Raw genomic sequence first — 21098 nt, forward strand, 5'->3', positions numbered from 1 at the left:
AGTGACACCAGTGTCATGAAGTGATAAGGAAAGGTAATACAATCAAACATAGAATTTTTAAAGTTACTAAATATAAAATGTTTCATTTTCTCAAAATGAAAATTGCCTTCTTTCTCCCATAGTGCTCTTAACTATTCCAGATGAAAATTACTGAGTCACACCAGATAGATTTAATAATTGGAATTTAAAAAGTTTCTCACAGTTCTATTTTTATTACATATCTCTAATGAGCAAATTTGTAAAACCAAGGAAAGAGTATAAATTAAAGCAAAGTGGTGCTAACAAAGTTCAAATAGTTTGAATTCTAGAGGGGGTTGTTAGTCTCGCTTTCTTAGTAATCTGAAACTCTCCATGCTATGACTGGAGATTGGTTTTGAGGTTAAGCAAGAGTTGTGAAGAGATGCATTATGTTTGATTAAATTTTACTTCTGAGGGGGTTTCGTGACAAATGACACCCAAGGAGAGGTGAATTCCTGAAGTTATTATATCCAGCATCAAACCTGACTTCGTCCTTTGCAACCAAACTCTCTCCCAGTCCAACTTCTGACAATTGTTTTACTTTGAACTCTCCCAGTGTTTAAAATTGTCTTTCTGTTTTATTTCACATGCTTTCATTTGCTTTCAGAACCTCTCCCTGTTCTTGCCATACACAATATTATTTGTTATTCAAAATGAGAGGTGGCACATCCTAGTGTATGCAGAGCGTTGACCTGTTTTTATACCTTAATTGGGACTATTACCTTCCTGTTCTTTTATACATGCAATTACTTCTTGATATCTACTTAACAGGTTGCTCTTCCATGTAATTTGTGTATTAATTTGCTGCAACAAGGACTGGCATTTGAAAAAGCTTGAACCCCCCCAAAATATCTGAATGAAGTTTTTAATTTTAAAGAATTTTTGCTTTTAAAAATGAGTTATTTAAAATGAAATTCACATGTTGAAAATTTGTGTCAAAACTAAACCAAGCTCATCAATAAAACTGTTAGACAGGAAAGGTCTCACACCCTGTTCATCATGTGCACGGTGCTCACAGTCCACTGGATGCTACAATAAGTTAATTCCTGACAAGAGTCACCGGAATAAATAATTGGATTTGTTGATAGTGAAGCTAGACTAAATTGCTCAATCCTCTGCTCCAAATAGCTGACCACAGTTTTTACTAACAGTGTCTGTCAATATAATTGCTAGGACATAATTGTTTCCTTGGAGTGAAGTGTAGGTAATTTTTTCAGACCTTGTTGTATAGCTGGGCTGGATAACCCTGGGTCTCTGTAAAAATATTCTGCCTCTCCTGCCCCAGGCAGGAGTAATTTACAGTTACTCTTCTAATCACAGGAGATACATGATTGGAAATAGCATTTGTGGATGCTATGGGCAAAGAATCCCATGGTACACAAGAGCCCCTGGCAAGAATGTTGTCTGGAGCTGGGGAGCCTAGAGGCTGATCCACCTTTTCCTGCACCAGGCTGGGGCTGGGCTGAATCTTGGCCCTCATGGCAAATACCACTTCAAAATCAAATTCTCTTATGTGGAGCCAAAATCCTGCCTGGAGCAGCTGGTTCTGGGCAGGGATGCTTTAGGTGATGTGCACATATCAAATAGTGGAAGTGATAATGGTGTCCTAGAAATGTTTTTGTGAGACAGTTCTTGGTGGTTTTCTTGGACTTGATCAAGAAATGGTCATTGAAATGGATCATAATTAATTTCAGAGATGCAGTGTCTCTTAGTGGCCTGAGTTTTGCCATTTGAAAAAAAAAAAAAATTCTTTGGAAAAGCCCGCTGTGTGCCTGGTCTCTTTGGCAAGGCAGAAGCCCATGAATAGTATTATCATATATAATGGCTACCACTTATCATGTTCATTCTGATTATGTAAAACTGAAAATCACTGCATAGAAATGAAGTTTCAATGTTTTTATTCAAAGCAGCTTCTCACAATGTATAAATACTGCATATTAACACACATGAAAAATACAACTTCTAAGGCACCCAGAAATGTGTCCATACACTAGTTACAGGACCATCAACAAATAAATTGTGTACAATTTGATCTAGACAGTCAATATTTGATATATCAGAAGATACAAGTCCCTCAGTACTGTACCAGTTTCAGAAAATATTTACAACACTGTGATATAGGGGTGCCTGTACCCTTATAATATTATAATATGTACTCATCATTACAAATATTAGAAACTGTTTTAGTCTGTTCCATGGCATTCTGACAAAATAACTTAAGGGCCTAATTTGCAAAGTTCTACAATTAATTATTTGTGCAAGTATTGAAAATAAATTTACATTGACATAACTTGTGAATTTTTGGTTCTTTGCTTCATCTCAGAGGTTTGGTAATAAGCCTTACCAATAGACATGCCATCCCAGCTGAACATCACTCCTTTCCCAATAGCTCAGTGGATACATCTTTCCCCCTTATACCTGACATGGATGAGGACGCAGTGTTTGAAGCAGAAAGAGACTGTTTGATCTTCGGTACAAATGTCAAACTAGTTCACTGGCAAAGGAACTATGCTTTGTTAGAATAATGCAACTCTTTGGTCCTTTGTTTTTTTATGGAAGGCATAACATTTTTATTCACTAAAAATCGAAATCCTGTCCATGAGCAAGCAAGCTAGTGAATGACTTTCAGTGTAGTATTTAAACCAGCAGTAAAGAGATTTAATATGGCTTAAAACATACGGTTAATTGGGCAGACACAGATAACACATCGAGGATAGCGAGTACCCAAATGTACTATGATAAGATTGTCTATAAGTCTCTTATGTAAACTTCTTTAGTGTCTCCTAAAGAGTGCTGGCTTTAGCCAGATTTGACTTTTATAGACCCAGCCACACAAAGCCTGAGATTAAACTACCATGGTTGGGAGCACAAATGCACAGTTTATATATAACAAAGCTCATGCTGACAAGTCTACCTATGTTGTTCAGAAGAAACAACCCGTATTACCCTTTTCACAAGAAAAACTTAAGGCCCTGTACTCTGATTTGCTAACTTTCTTACAGCAATTATTTGGGGAAGTCCTTAGTGCTACATAAGCAATTATGCAGCTTTAAAGATTTCTTGTACCTAATGGTAAGGCTTATTCACAAATGCAATACATTTATAAATTATATTTAAAACTGTAAAGGCTGGCAAAATAATTAAAAAACCCAAAACCAAAAATAAAACAAACCCCAACCAAAATTATCTGTTAATCCCTAACATTAAAAGAGCATTTTATTCTAATGAAAAACTATTGGCACAAAACCATTATATTATAGGTTAAAAGAACAATCCATAGTAGTGAAAAAGATTGCCTAAAACGCATACCCTAACCTACCACAGAAATATAAAAGTTTATATTTTGAAAATATATACTGTATTAAAGTTTGTAAGCTTATTTATTTAAACAGAAATGTACTGAAATAGTAAACTAAGCAACACTTATCTACAGCAGAAATATACATGCAGGACAACACAAAATAAATTGCTTACCTTTAATATCTACAAATGCAAAACTGTAGATTTTTAAAGATTGTACAAAACAATTTACACAAGAATAAAATAACATACTTAAACAACAAATTGCATTTTTAATCTTAAATACTGTGAATATTAGTAAAGGTACCCAGACTAATATGTACAGTACATCTAGATATCTGAATACCTAGTAGGATAGAAACACAAGAGAAAATTCAGATTCTGATATTTAAATACTGGAAAAGAAGCTTTCAACATTGTTATTACTCTTTTCTGAAGGGAAAATAGATTCCATGAAAACTAGATTGTAACTGTATAGATATGAATAATTAAAAATGTTAACTATGGTTAGCGCTTGCTTTAATGGAAAAATAATTATAGAAAATGTATTTCAACCATTCCTTTGTCATAAAAAATGCTAAGATACAGATATCTGAAAATTCAGATGAAATGGTGCAGTTCAAAAGTTCCAACAACATAAGAGTCTTCTCTGCAAATCTCGTTCGGAACGCATTCCTTCACATTGCTGAGCAATCTTGCTATATTTATCTACAAAAACTAAGCATAGTATTGAAATAAACTTCTTAATATCTTATTAACACATGACTAGGAGTTATGGCTCTCTGGACGGGAATAAAGGAAACAAAGGAAATTGAGGAACCGTGGTACTTTCCATTGCCTTTTTTTCTTTCTCTGAAGGTATATGCTGGAGGCCTGATTGTGCAAACTCGTGTGTGTGTGTGTGTGAGTAGTTTTCTCTTGGTGATCCCTCTTTTTCCAGGTGACTCTGTGTGCACTGCCCTGCTGGGGGCCCGGGGCCTCCATCCAGCGCGCCCTGCAGCGCTGCTGGCAGGCTGGGGGACAAAAGTGCATCCATCACTTCAAATAGTTATTGAAAGAGTTCTCTTTCAGTCATTTTAGAATAAGCTAATGGTTTCTATAAGTTGCTTTTAAAAAACATTTAAACAGGCTAATTAGAAGCCAGATTCTGTCTTTTTAATGAAGAATTTCCATCAGCACTTCTGCATTTTAGAGTAATGATTTCCTTAAAATTCAGTGGTACAATTAGGGCATAAAAACAGCACTTCTAATTATTTGTGGAAAAAGAAATGTTACATTAATATGTTGAAGGCTACTGTTTACTGTAATCACCTGTTTGTTAACTTTACAAAGGCTTTCTTGAAACTCTTTATGGAAATGCTAAGAGGGAGAAAGCTGAGCAGCCTCATTTGCAGAGGTTTAAATCATAATAAGTCACTGAGCTGAAGGATGGGGAGCAAGTGCACAAATTACAAAGTAAACAAATGTGCAAAGCTTCTGCTTCAAGAGGTTTCAATTTGGGCATACTATAATGGCAGGTGAAGTCTTAGAGCATGCTCCTGTCCTTTCCACATGAACTGCCCTTAGCAGGAAAGAACTGAGAGAGATCCAGTGTTCAGGAGTCAGTCAGTGTCACTGAACCGTACTAGATCACATTCGAAAAGAGCAGATTGGATTTTCCTTGTTTATTGTGAACTGCTTTTATGGATAGCCATAAGTTCTGGTAACAGGTGGTGGGGTGGCCAGATGTGGAGAGCTGGAAAAAGCAAAACTAAACCTCTGCCTCCACTGAGTTCAAGCCTAGCACCTTGTATAAACTGCTGGCCCACACCCAAAGGCCTCCAGAGCAGAAATGATCTTACACCTGAGGAATCAGGCAACTAGACTAAGGCTCATAAGGATTTGCTTTTAGACTTCAGACCAAAAGGGGTATTTAAACCTGAAAAACAGTACAATGCCACAGAACGGCACCACTCACCCTGTTACTGATATCTGGCTAACAGGAATATAGTAAACTTAAATAAAGCATCTGGTTGGTGAGCCCTTTAGTGCTCCTCAAGAAGGCAGAAAGTGAAGAGAGACTTAAGGGGGACTCACTGTGTCAGAACCCATTTTTTTTTCTCTTAACCCTGGCAAATGAATCTGTTTTCATACATTTTTTTGTACAATTTTACACATAGAGGAGCATGCACGTGGCTGTTTCATTTACTGCCCACAACATTCTGTGGGTTTTCTATATATTCTTTATTTTTCTACTCGGTCTGCTGCTAAAAATGTGTTTGCATTCTCATGTGATGCCTTTAATTCAGTCAAAAGGGAAATATGAAAATAAGATCTGTGATCAATAAACAGCTGAATATGAACACAAAATAAATAAGTTAAATAAATTTAACAAAGAAAAAATTCTAGTAGTTTTTGTAAACTAACTTTACATATTATACATATAAATTATCAGATTTTTCCATTAAACTGTTAGAACTTAGAAAAAATAATTAACATATTTCTAACATATGGTTTTTGGGTCTATAGAAGGTCATTCTGACCCAGAATTTAGACTGAGCCCTCTGTATCAGCCTAGATGTGCTGCAACAGCAAGAATAAGTTAAGAAGGACAGACAAAATAAACCCTTACAGGTGGGTGAGCCTTGCTGGGCCTCAGTGGTGCTTCTCAGCACGTGGAATGTAGAGTTGGATGTGGATGAGCAATGTGAAAGATGCAGCCCCTGCACAGGTTATGTGCACTGAACGCCTGCCCACGTCTTGGTTACACAAAAACAAACCGGCTACAAGCAGCTGTGCAGCTCACACAGCCACAGGCATTGGGATCACTGTCACAAATTCCTCACTGATGCATTGCCTCTGCTTCTCAAACATGGTCATGCCTGACTCTGGTCACAACTGGAGCAATTTCTCTTTGAGTTAGGCCAAGATATCAGACTTCATAAATTTTGTCTTGCAAGTAGCTGAATAACGAATCCAGTCCTTTGGAAGAACTCCACAGCTGTTTTAACATCTGACACTCTTTCTCGTTCACATCTTCAAGTCCGGATTTCAGGAAGCTCCGCACGAGACATTTGGACTCTTCCAGTACCTAAAGCCAAAATACAACTCAGTATTTTATTTTAAATCTGAAAAAATTACTATGGGTAATGGTGTGACCAGCATCTTTAGAGTACTAACTCTGTTTTACAATCTAAATAATTCCTTTTGGCACAGAAATTACATTTGATTTATAGCCACAACTCCACTTGCTGATAGTCAGCTTCTTTAAGAATTGAGGTTGATGGGTTAGTGCCAGGTTTTTAAAAGAATGAGGGATTCTAAGGTACCTTAGTTTATTGAAAGTCTGCCATGAAGCACAAGAAGGAGCTGAACTCCCTCACTTTGAAATGAAAATGTGTGAGGGACAATATACTGGCTTCCTTTTCTAGAAGCTGGACTTTAAGGTTAGACATGTTGGAAACTCAAATGTGGATGTCCATTATCTTTAAGAATTTTCCCTCATGTATTATTTCTTTATCAATACAGAAATTAATAGGAAAGGACCTTTACTGCAAATCCCTTTTTATTTGCTTATATTTTTGTAAAAGTGAAATATTTTGTAAAAGAATGGTGCTAAGCAAAACAAGCACCCACTGACTGTGTTCTGGAGTTAGATTTTCTTGGCAGATACAACAAATCACCTGAGATCTTTGCAATAGAAAGCCCAACCTCAAGGCCTTCGTAAATTGTTCAAGTTCTGAAAGGCACAAACTGCAGGTCCATGGTTACTCCCATAGTTCAGCTCATTTTTCCCAGACCCATTTTTAAGCACACTGAGATTGATTCCTTTAAAATTAGTTTTTAAATACACATCACCAGTACGTATCTCACAAGGAACTCAACTGGTCAAACAAACCAAAGGTAGAAATAATTCCTACATTACTGACTTTTTGAGGATAGGAGATTTAATATAACTAACACTGTTCTGGGGAAGAGAAGTGCATTCTCTTCACTCAGCCTTGTCAACACCTCCATGTTAAGCCCAGTTCCTGCGTGTTGTGGGTTTCAACACTGCTATTGCAAAGTAGTATTTGTCTTTAAGTCAAGTAAATGGTGTTAATAGCAAATCAAGGGCCTGTGTATTTTTGGTGGTCTGTTAAAAAGTCTTTGAAGGTTTATCTTTGTCCACAAATCAGCACCAGTCTTCCTAAGGGGTTTGAGAAAAATTTATTGACAGCCAATAGCAGTAAGGGAAGGAAGAATTCATAGTAAAGCCCAGAGGTTTTCCCAACTCAAATAATACACATTATATCAGCATCATCAAATAAAATTCTGCTACATTTCTAGAGAGTTTCATTCTCAATGTCTGCTGTGAGATCTAATCTACACTTTGTTTAATTAAAAATCTCTTGTGTCTCTACCTCCTTTTACAGCAGATCTTTTAAATGAAACTGAGGGATGCTGAGACAGTTTGAGGCATAGGAAATATAGCACAAAACTATAACAATTTTCACTTTAATTACTGCAGTTTTATTGCAGCCAGTATCACTTTCTTCACTGCATGTTTTTTAAATAAGGATATACTCAGAATAGGACTATGTCTGCCTGAAGGGAAAAACCCTTAGGAAGTAAAGACAGGAAAGGATTTTCTTTCAACTTTTGTGTACAGAAAAGGAAAGTTATAATACACTGTGACCAGACTGTGTTCAAATTCCTCTTGTCTGGATCTCACCTCTCCTTCACAGCAGAGCTTAGCTGGCACTATCCTACCCTTCTGGGGTGTTGTGTAGAACATTCTGCAGCAGCAGGAACTGTGCAGGTGCAGAAAGAAGGCAGATTCAGCTGAAATATGGCAGGCCAGGACAAAGTGAAAGGCAAATCTGTTTTCTTACAGAGGTTTCCCAGTACAGTTGTAGGGTTTAAGACTGTTACACCTTCATGAAGGAAACCTGTACTAAAATCCCCTTTCAAAATCTGGGGCAAGGAGATGCCACTCATTGAATAAATGCAAATATGGTGAAAGGAAATAGCCCTCCCTCCCCCAAGCTGTGACAAACGAGAGACTCCATGAGCTCACTGATCCCTATTCAGGTTTTCTGATGTCAGCCTTCTTTCACAGGTATGATTGTGGAAACTGAGGTCCCACATGTGATGAGCCTTGGGAGCATACCCTACCTCTGTGAAACGTCATTTAATGTTTGATTTCTTACCACTGCACTGCAGGATGCCATTTCTTTCACTCGTAGCATCACTTCTTGGCTAAATGTTGTCGGCCAAAATACTTGTGACACCAGTCCTCTGCTGCAGGCTTCCTGTGCTGTCAGCTTTCTCCCACAGAACAACATTTCATTTGCCTGTGAAACCAAAAGATTCTGGTAATCTTGGGTTATAATTCCCTTAAAATTTTTCTCATACTTGCCTGCTATTTTTATGATTAAATTACAAATATTCTTCTGTATCTTTCCATACAGCATAATACTTTCAAAGGAGTTTCAGTAGCTATTTAAGGATTGTGCAGGTGGCCAGAGCACAGCATGGGTTTAATTTAAGAGAAATGTGCTGGCATGCATGGTGAATCTGTATTGCTGATCTTACAAGAGTAACTGTCAGTGATACTGTGTCAAGAGTCATGGAACCCAGTAGGAAATATTTTTGGGACAAATTCTGATTTATTATACTGGTAAAAGCTAAGCAGTCTTACTGGAATCATTGTGGATTATCTTTAAAGAGCAGAGAGCTGTATCTGGCTGTATTACTGCCCACTCCTAACATAATGCAGACAACTACTCTGCAAGATTATTCTGCTAATGGATTTCTTCACTTTTCTACCATGATGTTGACAATCTTTTCTTTTTCAATCTTTCTTGTGTATTGCAGGTGTTGTATATTGAATTCTGAGAGTATTTTGTGATAAGAAGTTCGTAGTGATTATGAACTTTTCACAGATTTCATTTCTATTAAAGACAACTAAGAAAATTGTTTACTTTTTAGAGAGAGAGAGAAGATCAGGAATTTATGAAAGGTTCTTCAGCAATTTGAGGTGGAAAACCTTACCAGTGCAACACCCAGAATTTGTGGGAATGTATATGATGAGCAGCCAGCTGGAGTGAGTCGGATTGTTGCATATGGTGTCTGAAACCAAGCCTTCTCACTTGCCCAAACGATATCACAGAGTGGTAAAATAGAAGCTCCTAACCCCAGAGCAGGACCGTTGATAGCAACCACAATTGGCTTCTTAAATTGAATAAAAGCTTTTACAAAATCCCTAAAATAAAAAATAAAAAATAAAAAATAAAAGAAAGATCTTGAATACAGAAGTAACACATAAATACCCAAATTTAAAGTATTTAATCTGAAAACAAATCAGAACCAGAGAAGAATACAACAAATGCCCAGTTTTATGAGGTCAGAACTGCAAGATACTTTTTAGTTTGCACATGGAAAGGTTTGCTTATTTTTAGTTATTTAATCTGAGTACCTGGCACATAGTTTTGTGTATGTTGTATATGGCGTGATTAAGTGGATTGCACTGAGTGTTGTAATTTTAGCAGAAAAGTTTGGTTGGGTTTAGTTTTACTTCTGGACCAGTAACTCCTGAGTTTGTACACACAGCACTTCTTGGTTTGCTCCACAATGACTGAGATGGACCTGGTTTGGCTGCTGATGAAATATTATAGTCTGAATATTTTTTTCAAAAAGTTCTCTTTAGATCCTCTGTCAAAGGTTACTGCAAGTCCCATCAGTGGATTGGGAGATTGCCAATATTTATGGCACACCAGCAGAAAGAACAAGACATGCAAAGGGGAGTCAGAGAGAGAAATGTTTGAACAGTGAGTGATCTTCAGTTGGGTCTTCATTGCTAAAATCTTCAGCAAAGCCATTACAAAGCAGATGCCCTTGCCTGACAATCCCAGTAATGTGATGAGAAATAACAGGCAAGTCAAATGTCACTGGATTCATCTGGATGAACAAATTAGAATATGTTAAATTCTGTGCAATGAGGAGATCTTTTAAATAAGTTACCTACCAACTGTGGAAAGGTATCTGTTGAATGGAACAGCCTTTACACCAATTAGGAAAAAGCAAGAATGTAATTGTGGGCAAAGTATGGGCTCCAGCAGCTCAGTGCACAGCAGGTATATGGAGGCAAACGAGATGCTCCGTTACGTTAGAAAAAAGACATGGATAAATGAAATCCCAAGCAAAATAGGAGATTCTGTCCCTGCACTGGATATTTTTTAGATCCAGAGTGCAGATTTGCTGACAGATTTTAGGAAAGAACATTTTGTCAAATGTGCCCTTTGATGACTTGCTCCTCTCCCACTGAAGTCAAAAGGATCTAGGCCTCTGTACCTGAGCACAGGTGGGCCTGGCAGTTTAGAGAGCCCATGTAGCAACTGGGTTGAAGTCCAGGGGCATTGGCTGTATTTTAAATGAGGACAAAGAGTCTTAGATGACCCAGCATTAAATTTTCAATTAATACATTCTGGTTTTCAAGTACTCTAGTAAGGAGTTAATTTTCAACCATGAGAAAATAGAGAATTGATGGAGCTCTGTTCACAGAAGTAAACCTTTAAATTTAATAAAATTTAAGTTTAATAAAGTAAATCTTTAAGTGGAGTGGAAGGCTACAATGTTGGGAGATGATGAGGGGAACACCATCTAGACAAAGAGAGTGAAATAAGAAATCTTGTTTTTGCCTGATCAAGACCATTTCTGACTAGAGAAGAACAGGATTAAAGAGAGTTGTGATTTGTTTTGTTGCAGAAACGATGCTGTTTTCTTATCTCATTATTTCTTTGATTGTTTATTTCTGAGCAGTGACTGTGGATCACTTCACCTCATTAATTCCGGAATTTTGAGAACCTCAGTAGTTATGTAAGCCTTCCAGACAGGACTACAGTTGGGAATAGGGATGTGATGAACGATAGGTAAAAAGAAAGCAAACTAAGGATAAATGGTGGCAGTAAATCTGAGGACCATGTGGAGGCAGATAAAACCAGTGTTGTGGAGAAAAGCAGGAATCACGGTGATAAACGGGGTTGGAAGTGAATATGGAAAAGCAATTAGGGATGTGGAGAAGAAACAGGTAAAGTGGAGGAAGAACAAAGCAGAACACATTAATGGAGGGGAAGGGTTGAAGGAAGTCTTCCTATGAGTGAGCAAGGAAGGGAGAACCTGAAGAGAGTAGAATACAACATTGAGAAGGCACAGCAAGCCTCTGTCATGAGAAGAATGGAGAGCACTGAGGATGGTAAAATGGATGGGTGTGGAACATTCTACCTGTAGGATGGAGTGGAAGGCTACAATAATGGGACATGATGAGGGGAACAAATGCCTGCCTTTGGTCTCTAGAAGCTGCAGTGACCTGCACTCCATTTTTCTTTGTTTCCTGTTTTGTGTGTTGTTTCAGTGGGCTGTCTCTGTAGCCTGAACCTGGCACATTTCCTTGTCTCCAAACCGTAAGTTCACACAGGGAGTTTCATGCCTACAAGATCCTTGTTTCAATTCAAAGCAGTCTTTGAAAAGGATTTTAGATTATAGCTATTGTTGCACAGTAGATCCAGATGCTCAAAGATAGGAAAGAGATACTCCTGCAGAAGGCTTCTGGATTTGCTGGAGCATATCTGGGAGGCTGACCATTGAATGAATACATGCTGGGATGCTCAGACACCTCTGCACTGTTTCAGGCTCTTGCTGCTGGTCATGGCTTGTAGGTAGTACATCCAGGGCTGTAAAGAAGCCGAGCAAGTAACTTTGTCCTTGTCTGTTTTCTTCTGAGCACATCCAGAATGTTGTGGCTCAGGTCCCAAAACACAGAGGCTGAGGACATGGCACCAATGAATGAACCATTCATGGTAGAGGAATCTGGATAGGGATTGAAACTTCAGTTTTAACTTGTGACTGCTATAGGAGAGCCATGCTTGGGAAAGTGGAAACACATGGTAACCAAGAGTTCAATTTCATTTTGATACAAGTCTAACTTGATGTAAAGCAGTGGAGGCAGAGATCTGTGGATGCATTTTAGGACATACAAACCACTGAAAAAAGCAATGGACATTTTTTCTTCTCTTATTACAGTTTATTTTCCATGAGCTGAGTCCTTTGTTCACAGAAAGCACAGAGAGTGCTAAATGGAAAACGTAGGGTATTGTTTCCAGAAGTACAATAAAAATCTATTTTCAGTGGGCCTGAAGCCGACATTCTTGACAAGGAGCAGTACATTGTACCAGTATTTCAAGAGTGTTCTGTGAGACCAAGGGTGGAAAAACTGAGTATCAGAGTCTGGCTTATACTTATTAAAATGTTGGATTGATAAGTATACCTGAATATTAGATGTGTGCAAATAAATGTAAATGTATATAACAACACCTAACTGCACAATTTTTACAAGAATAATACTAAATTTGTGTCTTTTGGTGGGTGGTGAATATGCCTGTGTTTTAAAACAAGAATAGTGATTTTCTTCCCTCCTTTTTTTTTTTTTTTTTTTTTTTTTTTTTTTGTTCCACATTGTTAAAAATCCCTCGCATTTGAAAAATAAACTTAGGCTGTGCCGTTCAAAGGGTTTCTTTTTTAAAAAATCACTCCATGATATTCAAGCATAGTTAGGGTCTTATAAAGAGATTGTAACTTACTACATTTAAAGAAGTATCTTTTAAAGTCTTTCAAAATAATTGCTACTTTGAGAATTTCAAAAGTTTTTAGCCTGGAATCCAAACTGATCTGCAGTAGCTGTAACCAAGGTAATTGGTGGTTAATATATTTTGTGTAATACCTAAACCTGATTTTATGTTATACTATTAAATCCCAAGTAGAGATATCATGTAAAAAAATTCCTTAATATTCCTTCATAGAATTGTTTCATAAAGTTTTAAAGCTCTGAGAAGAATATTTATTTGTAGGAAATGGGGGGAAAAAAGGGACCAAATTGTCTCCTGGTACAGACTGGTGAAATACCATTGGCTTTAGCGGAATAATATTGATTTATACTGGAAAATCTACCCTGTGGATAATGGAATATTTGGTGATGTGTTGTGCAGATTAATTTGCAGACTGCATGTCATAAACCCTGTAATTCTATTAAGGTGATGTGATATATATATATATATATATATATTTAAGGAAAGTCACATTTTAGTTACAAAAATAAAACTACATTTACATATATATTAAGTAATTTAAATTTAAGAAGAGTGGAGACCCTTCTAGTAAGGTTCTGAAATACAGTGGCAGACTGCTATTTCAACAGAATATGAGTAAGCCATGGATTCCCATTTTGACTGAAACTCATTAAAATGATGAACATTAAAACAAGTAAAAGATCTGCCTTTCAGGAGCCGCTTTAGAACATGAAGCAATACTGAATTTGGAAAAACAACAAGGAAGTTGTATTTGAATTTAGAGGAATGATTTGAAATATTAAATACAAAGAATAAGAATAAAATAAATCCCTATGGATATTAGCACTGGAATAAACGTGCTTTCTTTTCTAATACGGAAAGGTCCAAGTTTCTTTTTACTAAACAAATTAGAATGCAATCAACATTTAAATAGACAACATTTTTGGACCTGATAAATATTTTTATAATCACACACTGCATTTCATAATTTAGAGATCATAGGTAAGCTTGGGTCACCTTATAGCTTCTGCAATCCTAGTGCTTTCCTTTCTTCTGTCATTGGATAACCTGCCAATTAAATATGAGTAATCTAGGCCACTACAGAATACACTTCCCACTGCGCTGAGAAGTAAGAGTTTACTGTCATCAGCTGATGCATTGCACAATGCTCTCCGAACTTCCTTCATGATCTGTGGATAAAGAAAAGTAAACAATTCGACATGCATGCCGTGGCAATATCATTTCCCTACTTTTACAAACCTTATTGATTTTGAGCGACTTAAATTTTGGGAACTATTAATAGTTACATCAATTATATATATAATTTTAATATAGAATGGTATTTGAATCATTAGAATGATAACATTGAGAGTTTGCAAAATATTTTATATTTGGCAGTGCTTTGTTGACGTTTTACTAATTCAAAGAGGTTTTAGGACTTGGCGGTTCTTTGTTGTATGTGAAATTCTACCCGGCTTATGCAATTTGATTGCAATTTAATAATTTCAACTATCACTTTTTAATTTTCATTGTGTACATCACTGTATCCTCGGGAACATGTTTATCACAGCAAAAGCCTATTATTAACCTCAACAGCTTGAAAGCAAAATTTGTAAATCCAATTTTCAGTTTTTCAACTACTTTGGTTTATATGACTTTAAACAGAGCAAGGCAGGACAAGAGGACATCATATACATCAATATGACAAATATATTATTCACTTTTCTGTGACATTTTTTACAGTTTACAAAAGTTTAATCATAAAATTTCCTTGAAAAAGAGATATTTTGACTTTCTTGTACAACTGGATCAAGCTATTAATTGCACCATAAATCAAATCTAATCAAAATCTGTACAGAATTGAGCTGCTGGTATTGTAGGAAAATGGCCTTTCACCTGAGCAGAGAATTGCTTCCTAATGATTTTTAAAAGGAAGTATTATTTCATAAACTTCTGAGGGGTAACTTTTTTTTGGTCACAGTTGGGTGTGATTTGGGAGTTGTAACTCATTTCAGCCCCCTCTCCTCTATAATGTGCTCCTCACTGCAAATAATTTGCTGCTCACTGCAAGGGCCCTGATTTCATCTAGTGTGACACCTATCTTTAATCATACCCATGTGTCAAAGTATTTCCTGTAGACATGGTCCTGCCCTCTCACATTTTTCTCTTTTGCACTGGAAGATTTGCTGCTGGTGTACATTTAGGTAAGAGAGAGCTAAATGTGGCTGGGGATTTAAATAGAGTTTACCATGTGAGAGAAACCCAAGATTTTTAGTCTGTGATTATTTCTGTTCACTACTTTCTGTTACCAAAACTTCTTTAGATCTCTAAAGTTCCTTGTTTAAGAAATGTCCCTAAACACTGAGGTTTTATTGATGCCACCCCCTAGGTAGGCTTTTAATAGCAATCCTATGGATTGTGCTGCTTTCTCTATGGGTTTATGTAAAGATTAGTATTACTGGCCGCTGGGACTGGGCATGAGAGCAGGTGGTGAACTTTTAGATGCTTCACTTCTACAAGAGCACTTCAGAATGCCTGTAATACCGAGTGTGTGACAGTGGGTGGAAGTGAAGTAATTAAAAGCTGTAGAATTTGGAAGTGTATTTGAAATTCTTATGCAGGTACAAAAATGTCATCAGCAATTTTAGGAGCACTGTTTATTCTGAGAGTCTCAGAGACTGTCTCAGCCCTCAGATGGGAGAAACACAGCAACACTGCACATATAATAGGGAAACAAAGGGGAAAAAACCCTAAAACCTCTGTTCAGAGTTAAAAGAGAAACTTTAGAATGTGGTAGACATTAAAACAAAATATATATATATATTTTGGTTTTCCTAGTTCCATATGAATGCAATGTTGTCCTCTTAATTCACTGTAGAAGATTTCATAATCTGCTCTTAGGGTGAATGTGTAAACAGTATTAGGGAACACCAGTCAAACATTTTTCTATCCAGTGAGGAATGCTGCATTAAGTAAGATGCCACGATACCCATTCAGCAAGTTTCTTTATTACTCCACTTCCTCCAGTGGTATTTGCCTATGTGCCACCTCTTTGCTCTTACCAGTGCTCTCCTTCACACACTTCATTACTGTCACAAACCTGCCTCTTTTTTATCTTGCCCCTCATTGATCTGGATGAGTAAAGCCACCTAAAACCAATCCAAATTTTTTGAGCAGAGGTTACATTTCTTGTAAGAAAAACCAATATTCTGCCATTGCTGTTTTTTCAGTGTTCTGGAGAGGATGACATTGAGTCTGTTATTAGGAACTAACTCCTCAGATATGGATAAAAGTGGGAAGACTTTGGTTACTATTTTTGAGTAGGAGAGGAAATTTAGTTCCCCTGCTCCACTTGTTTCTATCAAAAGAAACCAGGAAACCCTTATGTATCAATATTTTCAGGCTCCAAAAAGTATGGGTTTTTTTTCTAAAGAGCCTTAAGTTTGTCATTAACTTTCCAAAGGTACTTGGAAGCTCATTGAGTCCAGTAATGCCAGCCAAGTCAGTGCTTACTCCTTGGTCAGGAACCTTGTCATGGTTCCTTTGCTGGTGCAGTCCAAAATTCCCCAGGTCTCTTTGTCACTCAGCCTGGCTACAGCAACTGCTGCTCAGCGCTGCCTCTGGAGCCTTGGCTTTCCCTGTGGGTTATCTGGGGTTGGGCATTTCTCTCCAGCTATTTCTATCATTACAGGGAAGCTACAAACAGGACAATAATTATAAAAGAGCTGGTTTGTCTGCAGGGTTGCAGATTTGTGTATTGAAATGTAATATTGTAAAGTAAATATAATCGTAGTTCAGAACTGCTCTCTGCTTTTAAGGACAAATTTCTGTTTAATGGGGTTGTGAATTCAGTTCTCAAATACAGAGATACAACCTGTCTTTAGTTACATTTCTTTGTCAGATTCCATATTCTTTTTCTTTCTTCCAAAGCCCTTAAGCCTTTCCCCATCTTGCTAAAACTATGCATTTGTCCAATTAAATTTTATTTTCTCTAGTGGACCAGATCTAATACTACTATTTCCAGAGCTCCTTAGCAATATTCTCCAGATCCATGCTTTTATTAATTAGCTTTTTTATGGCCTTTTAGGTAATTTTCAGCTGGGGGAGACAGTATTTCTATATGAATGCATTTGATGAAAATTTCCAAGGAAGTATTTACAGAACAGTATGGGCCCAGTTATTTAGGTTTTGATAGTTGACTGGATTGTAAATTTAGACCAGACCCAGTGCTTCACTTACTGTTTTATTGAAACACAAATATATAATAAAATTATCACCTCCTCAGAAGCTGCTTGTATTTTTAATCCTGCCAAGTAAATAATCTTGTTAGTTCTTGAACAGGACATCTTACATTGCAAAATAAACATGAACCAGTTAAAAACTTCATTAAATTTCTAAGAGCTTATTTTAATGCCTTTTGCTGGATGAAGGAAATTTCCAAAGGCATTTGGTGGCCTTTGCTTTCCATCTTGCTTACATTCTGGGAAAATCCAAGAGCTGGGAATTTATCACCATAATTACATAAAGTATCTTGAACAGAAGTCTCTTGTTCACATAAATAGAAGCACTAGTTAAAAAAGTTAACCTCTCTGAATCTCTGAGGACTCACTGTGATATTCTTAAATGTATTTTTTCTGTAAATATTACTGTAAGTCCAAATTTTAAAGCTATTCTGTTGTTCTTAGAACCTCTTCCCCACTTGTGCCTTTTTACATAAATAAACTTTGTGTTAGTGATTCCAAGTCCTTTCTGTCTGCACCTAAAGGACTTGGGAACCTCTAAAGCTGCAGCCACAAGAACTAGCCAAAACCCACAATTCAGTTTTATATAGAGAGCAGAACTACAGAGAACAGTAAATGTGTACCTGACTCTTTTTTATTATTTCCAGGTTAGGAAAAGTGAAGGCAAACCAGTGCTCCAAAATGCACCTGGCAGAACTTTAAACTGGTATTCACATTTGAAATTTGAAACCTGATTCTTCTGTATGAGAAGGTACTTGAGGTAGTTCTGTCACTCTTCAATGGAAACACTGGCTGTTTAGGGAATGTTTCACTTTTAATTCAGGGGAATATTAACTCCTAGCTCTGTTAATAGTGTTAAATGAGAAGAGCAGATGGGTCCATTTAGTCTGAAATAGAATTTGGATCCTTGAGATGTGCTGAGTTAAAACAGCAGCAGCATCACTGGAGAAAGAGCTTCAGGAGCAGCAGAAGTCCCACAAGAAAAAAATGATATTAATAATGAAATATTTCACAAATGTATTTAAAAAACAAATCTTAAAAGTAGCAAGCTTAAGCTACTGAAATAAGAACAAGCTGTGCTGTTTCATGACACTGTCTTGGAAATTTTATAAGCTCTTGTAAAAAATAAGAAAGAATTTCTATAGTGCCCTGAACATTTTTGTAGAAAAAACTCAATTACTGAAGAGGCACTGAGTCAACTTCAATCAGAGCAAAGGCTGCTGGAAAGAGCATTGGCACATTTCATGCTAAAATCACCTGCACAAATGGGATTACCAACAACATAGGATGAAGAGTCTCTAGACTCTGGTAGACTTCTCTAGACTTTTTTTCTTTCCTTTTTTTTTTTTTTTTTGGTAATAAATAGATTCTTTGCAATTTAAATTAAATTGGCATATATGGCAGGGGCCAATGGTTGAACACAACTATCCATTTCATCTGAAGATTCCTATAAAGCGCAAAGGGAAGCAGAGCTGTTGAGGGGTGAGAGGGATCTTGTATGAACTTAAGTTTAAAAGTTTAAAATTATTGTTTACAGTGCACATATTTTTTTTTCTTTAATGCAGATGGCCAGGTATACCCAGGCCACTGTTTAAGCACATAAAATAGACCTGCTCTGAATAAATGATTCATTTGCTATTTGGCAAACATAATTTACTGAATGTCTAATAAAGCTTGAAGTTAGCATTTCTTTATACAAAATGAAATACATTTTCTTCATTTTGTAGGAATTGTGTGTTTGTACTTTGTATTCATTGGGGATAAAAGGCATCAAAACTGAAAATGCTCTAAACCTCCCTAAAACACTTTGTCAGCTTGTCTCACCTATGGCTATGGGTGACAAACTGCAGGGCCAAGTCATTCAACACATTCCTCCTTTCAGTTCCTGGGGTTTTTGCTGTAATTGCCAGCAAGAATGTGAAATTGCCAGTCCTGGAGGTGCTGGATTTTGTGGTGTGAATGATCATGGGCAGCAGCCTGGACTGAGGCCAAAGAAGCTGTTTTATGTTTACAGCCATGAGTCTTCCAAGGGCAAGAGCCTGCGATTGCTCTTGGCCTGGATGAGGTTTAAACAGACAACCTCCATGTGGAGAGCTCAATACCTGATTAATTCCTGACCAACCTGGTCAGTAAAGTGGTTTTCTAAAACGTATTTCCTGGTTTTCAAGTGAGCTTCAATAAAGGTTCTAGGAATAGTCTATGATGGTGATGCAAGGAGAGGACTATTACATGCTTATCATTTATTCTTCCACAGAGGTGGGTTCCTGGCATATTGAAAACTTTCAAAGGATGAAATGGATTGGTCTGGCAAATCCAAAGGGTCTGAATTAATCCCCTGGTTAGAGCATCTGAACACTGCTGATGTGGAACAGCACAGCCAGCAATGTAAAAGGTGTCTGTTGTGACTGAACACAAGAAGTCCATGATTTCATATTTTTTCAGGCCCTTGAGCTCCTTCATTTAAATTACCTGCAGTGTCAATTAGTGGTAATTAAGACAGAGATGGAGTGATGGATTTGATGCAATCTAATGCATTTTAAGGAATTAGTGTTAAAAGTGCGCGTTTGGTGTTCTGTGATAATTACCAAGCTAGTTCTTCTAAATATTAGGTAGTTTAAAAACTAGGAGTGATAAATGTTGCATACTATCAGTTTTAGCCATTTAATATCACTCCGTGTATTACTGCCCATTAGCTGCAATCTACCCTTCCCCCTCAGGTGGTGCTCAAACTGGTATTTCATCCACTCTTATCTTGAAGTTGCTGTGTAGGACAGAGCTGTGCTGGAGTGTGTGGGGGCAGAAAGGGCTGAGATCTCCCCAGTGAGGGCAGCCCTTGGAGAATCTCTGCCTGCAGGATGCTCACACAGGCCAGGCTGGTGCTGGGCGGCTCCTGGTGTTCCCTCCCTGTCCATCAGGCCACTACTGCCAGTGTGGAACAGGGCTCAGGTGTGCTCTCTTCCCTCCAGGATATCCATCCTCATGCAAGCACTTATGGACACCCTCGTTCTTCTGACATGCGAATGGTATAACAGAGCATTGCAGCCACAGGGAATGGAAGGAAAAGCTCCTCAGCCCTTCCAGTGATCCATGTGTGTACTGGGGTAGTACATCTGCAAGTCTGAGTCTGCCCTTGTGTGTACAATGTTTGGGACCAGGGAATTCATTTATATCTTTTATATGTTGTATGACTTTATGCAATTCAGCTGAGGATAGAGCCCCTAACTGGTTAAGATTTCATAAATAAGGACTCATACAGTGATTCAGAGAAAAAGTAATTAGGGATCAAGAAAGAATTTACAATGGCTGTCTCAGGATATAGACTGAAATTCTCTGTATACAACTGGAGGACTGTTTAAATTAGTAAAAGGAAAGAGACCAGATTTCTCCTAAGGATAGTAAATATCAGTAACTTCAATGTGTGAAAAGCTGCTTCACACAATTCCATGCTGGAAATACTGATTCTGCCATTCCTTTCATTATTTTTATTTTTTTTTCAGACATGTGAATTAAAATTTAATTTCCATTGCATTCTTTTGGATAGGAATCCCAAATGTGAAAAAGTTAGATATGTCTGTACTCCAGATTTCTTTCTAAATTCATCAATTAGGGAAAAAAAGCCATAAAATCAAATTCAAGTGCAGTGTTTGCAAGACAACCTACACGTTAGGATGGCTTTCTTTGGCTTTTAGGGCTAAGCACTTACCTCTGGGGTCAGTGCATTGTTCTCTGAAGTCTGACTTGACAGCAAAATATGTGTGAAACCATCTTCTTTCCGGACCACGATGTCCCTGAAGCGGCAGTTACTTTCATTTTGTCGCACGCTGTATCTCAGTCTCTTATCGAAGACATAATCTTTCTCTCCATCAAGTTTCCTTTTCACAGTGCTGTGTAGGTTCAAGCTTCCATTGGCCAGAGAAGAACCTTGCACATGGAAAGAATCGAAGCATAATTATCT

The 21098-nt window shown here is 37.3% G+C and overlaps 1 protein-coding gene across 1 annotated transcript in view; it reads right to left on the reverse strand.

Moving 5' to 3' along the window:
- Positions 1–1899: 1899 nt before the first annotated feature.
- Positions 1900–21098, reverse strand: part of CDYL2 (chromodomain Y like 2) — a 58763-nt gene continuing 39564 nt past the window's right edge. The window contains exons 3-7 of the mRNA XM_056500499.1: positions 20847–21064; positions 13920–14092; positions 9334–9544; positions 8490–8633; positions 1900–6388 (exon numbers count right to left, since the gene is read on the reverse strand). Coding sequence (XP_056356474.1) covers positions 6230–6388; positions 8490–8633; positions 9334–9544; positions 13920–14092; positions 20847–21064 — 905 coding nt within the window. The 3' untranslated portion in view covers positions 1900–6229. The remainder of the gene's footprint in view (positions 6389–8489; positions 8634–9333; positions 9545–13919; positions 14093–20846; positions 21065–21098) is intronic.

Source organism: Oenanthe melanoleuca, chromosome 11 (assembly GCF_029582105.1).
Source record: "Oenanthe melanoleuca isolate GR-GAL-2019-014 chromosome 11, OMel1.0, whole genome shotgun sequence".
Taxonomy (NCBI): Eukaryota; Metazoa; Chordata; class Aves; order Passeriformes; family Muscicapidae; genus Oenanthe; species Oenanthe melanoleuca.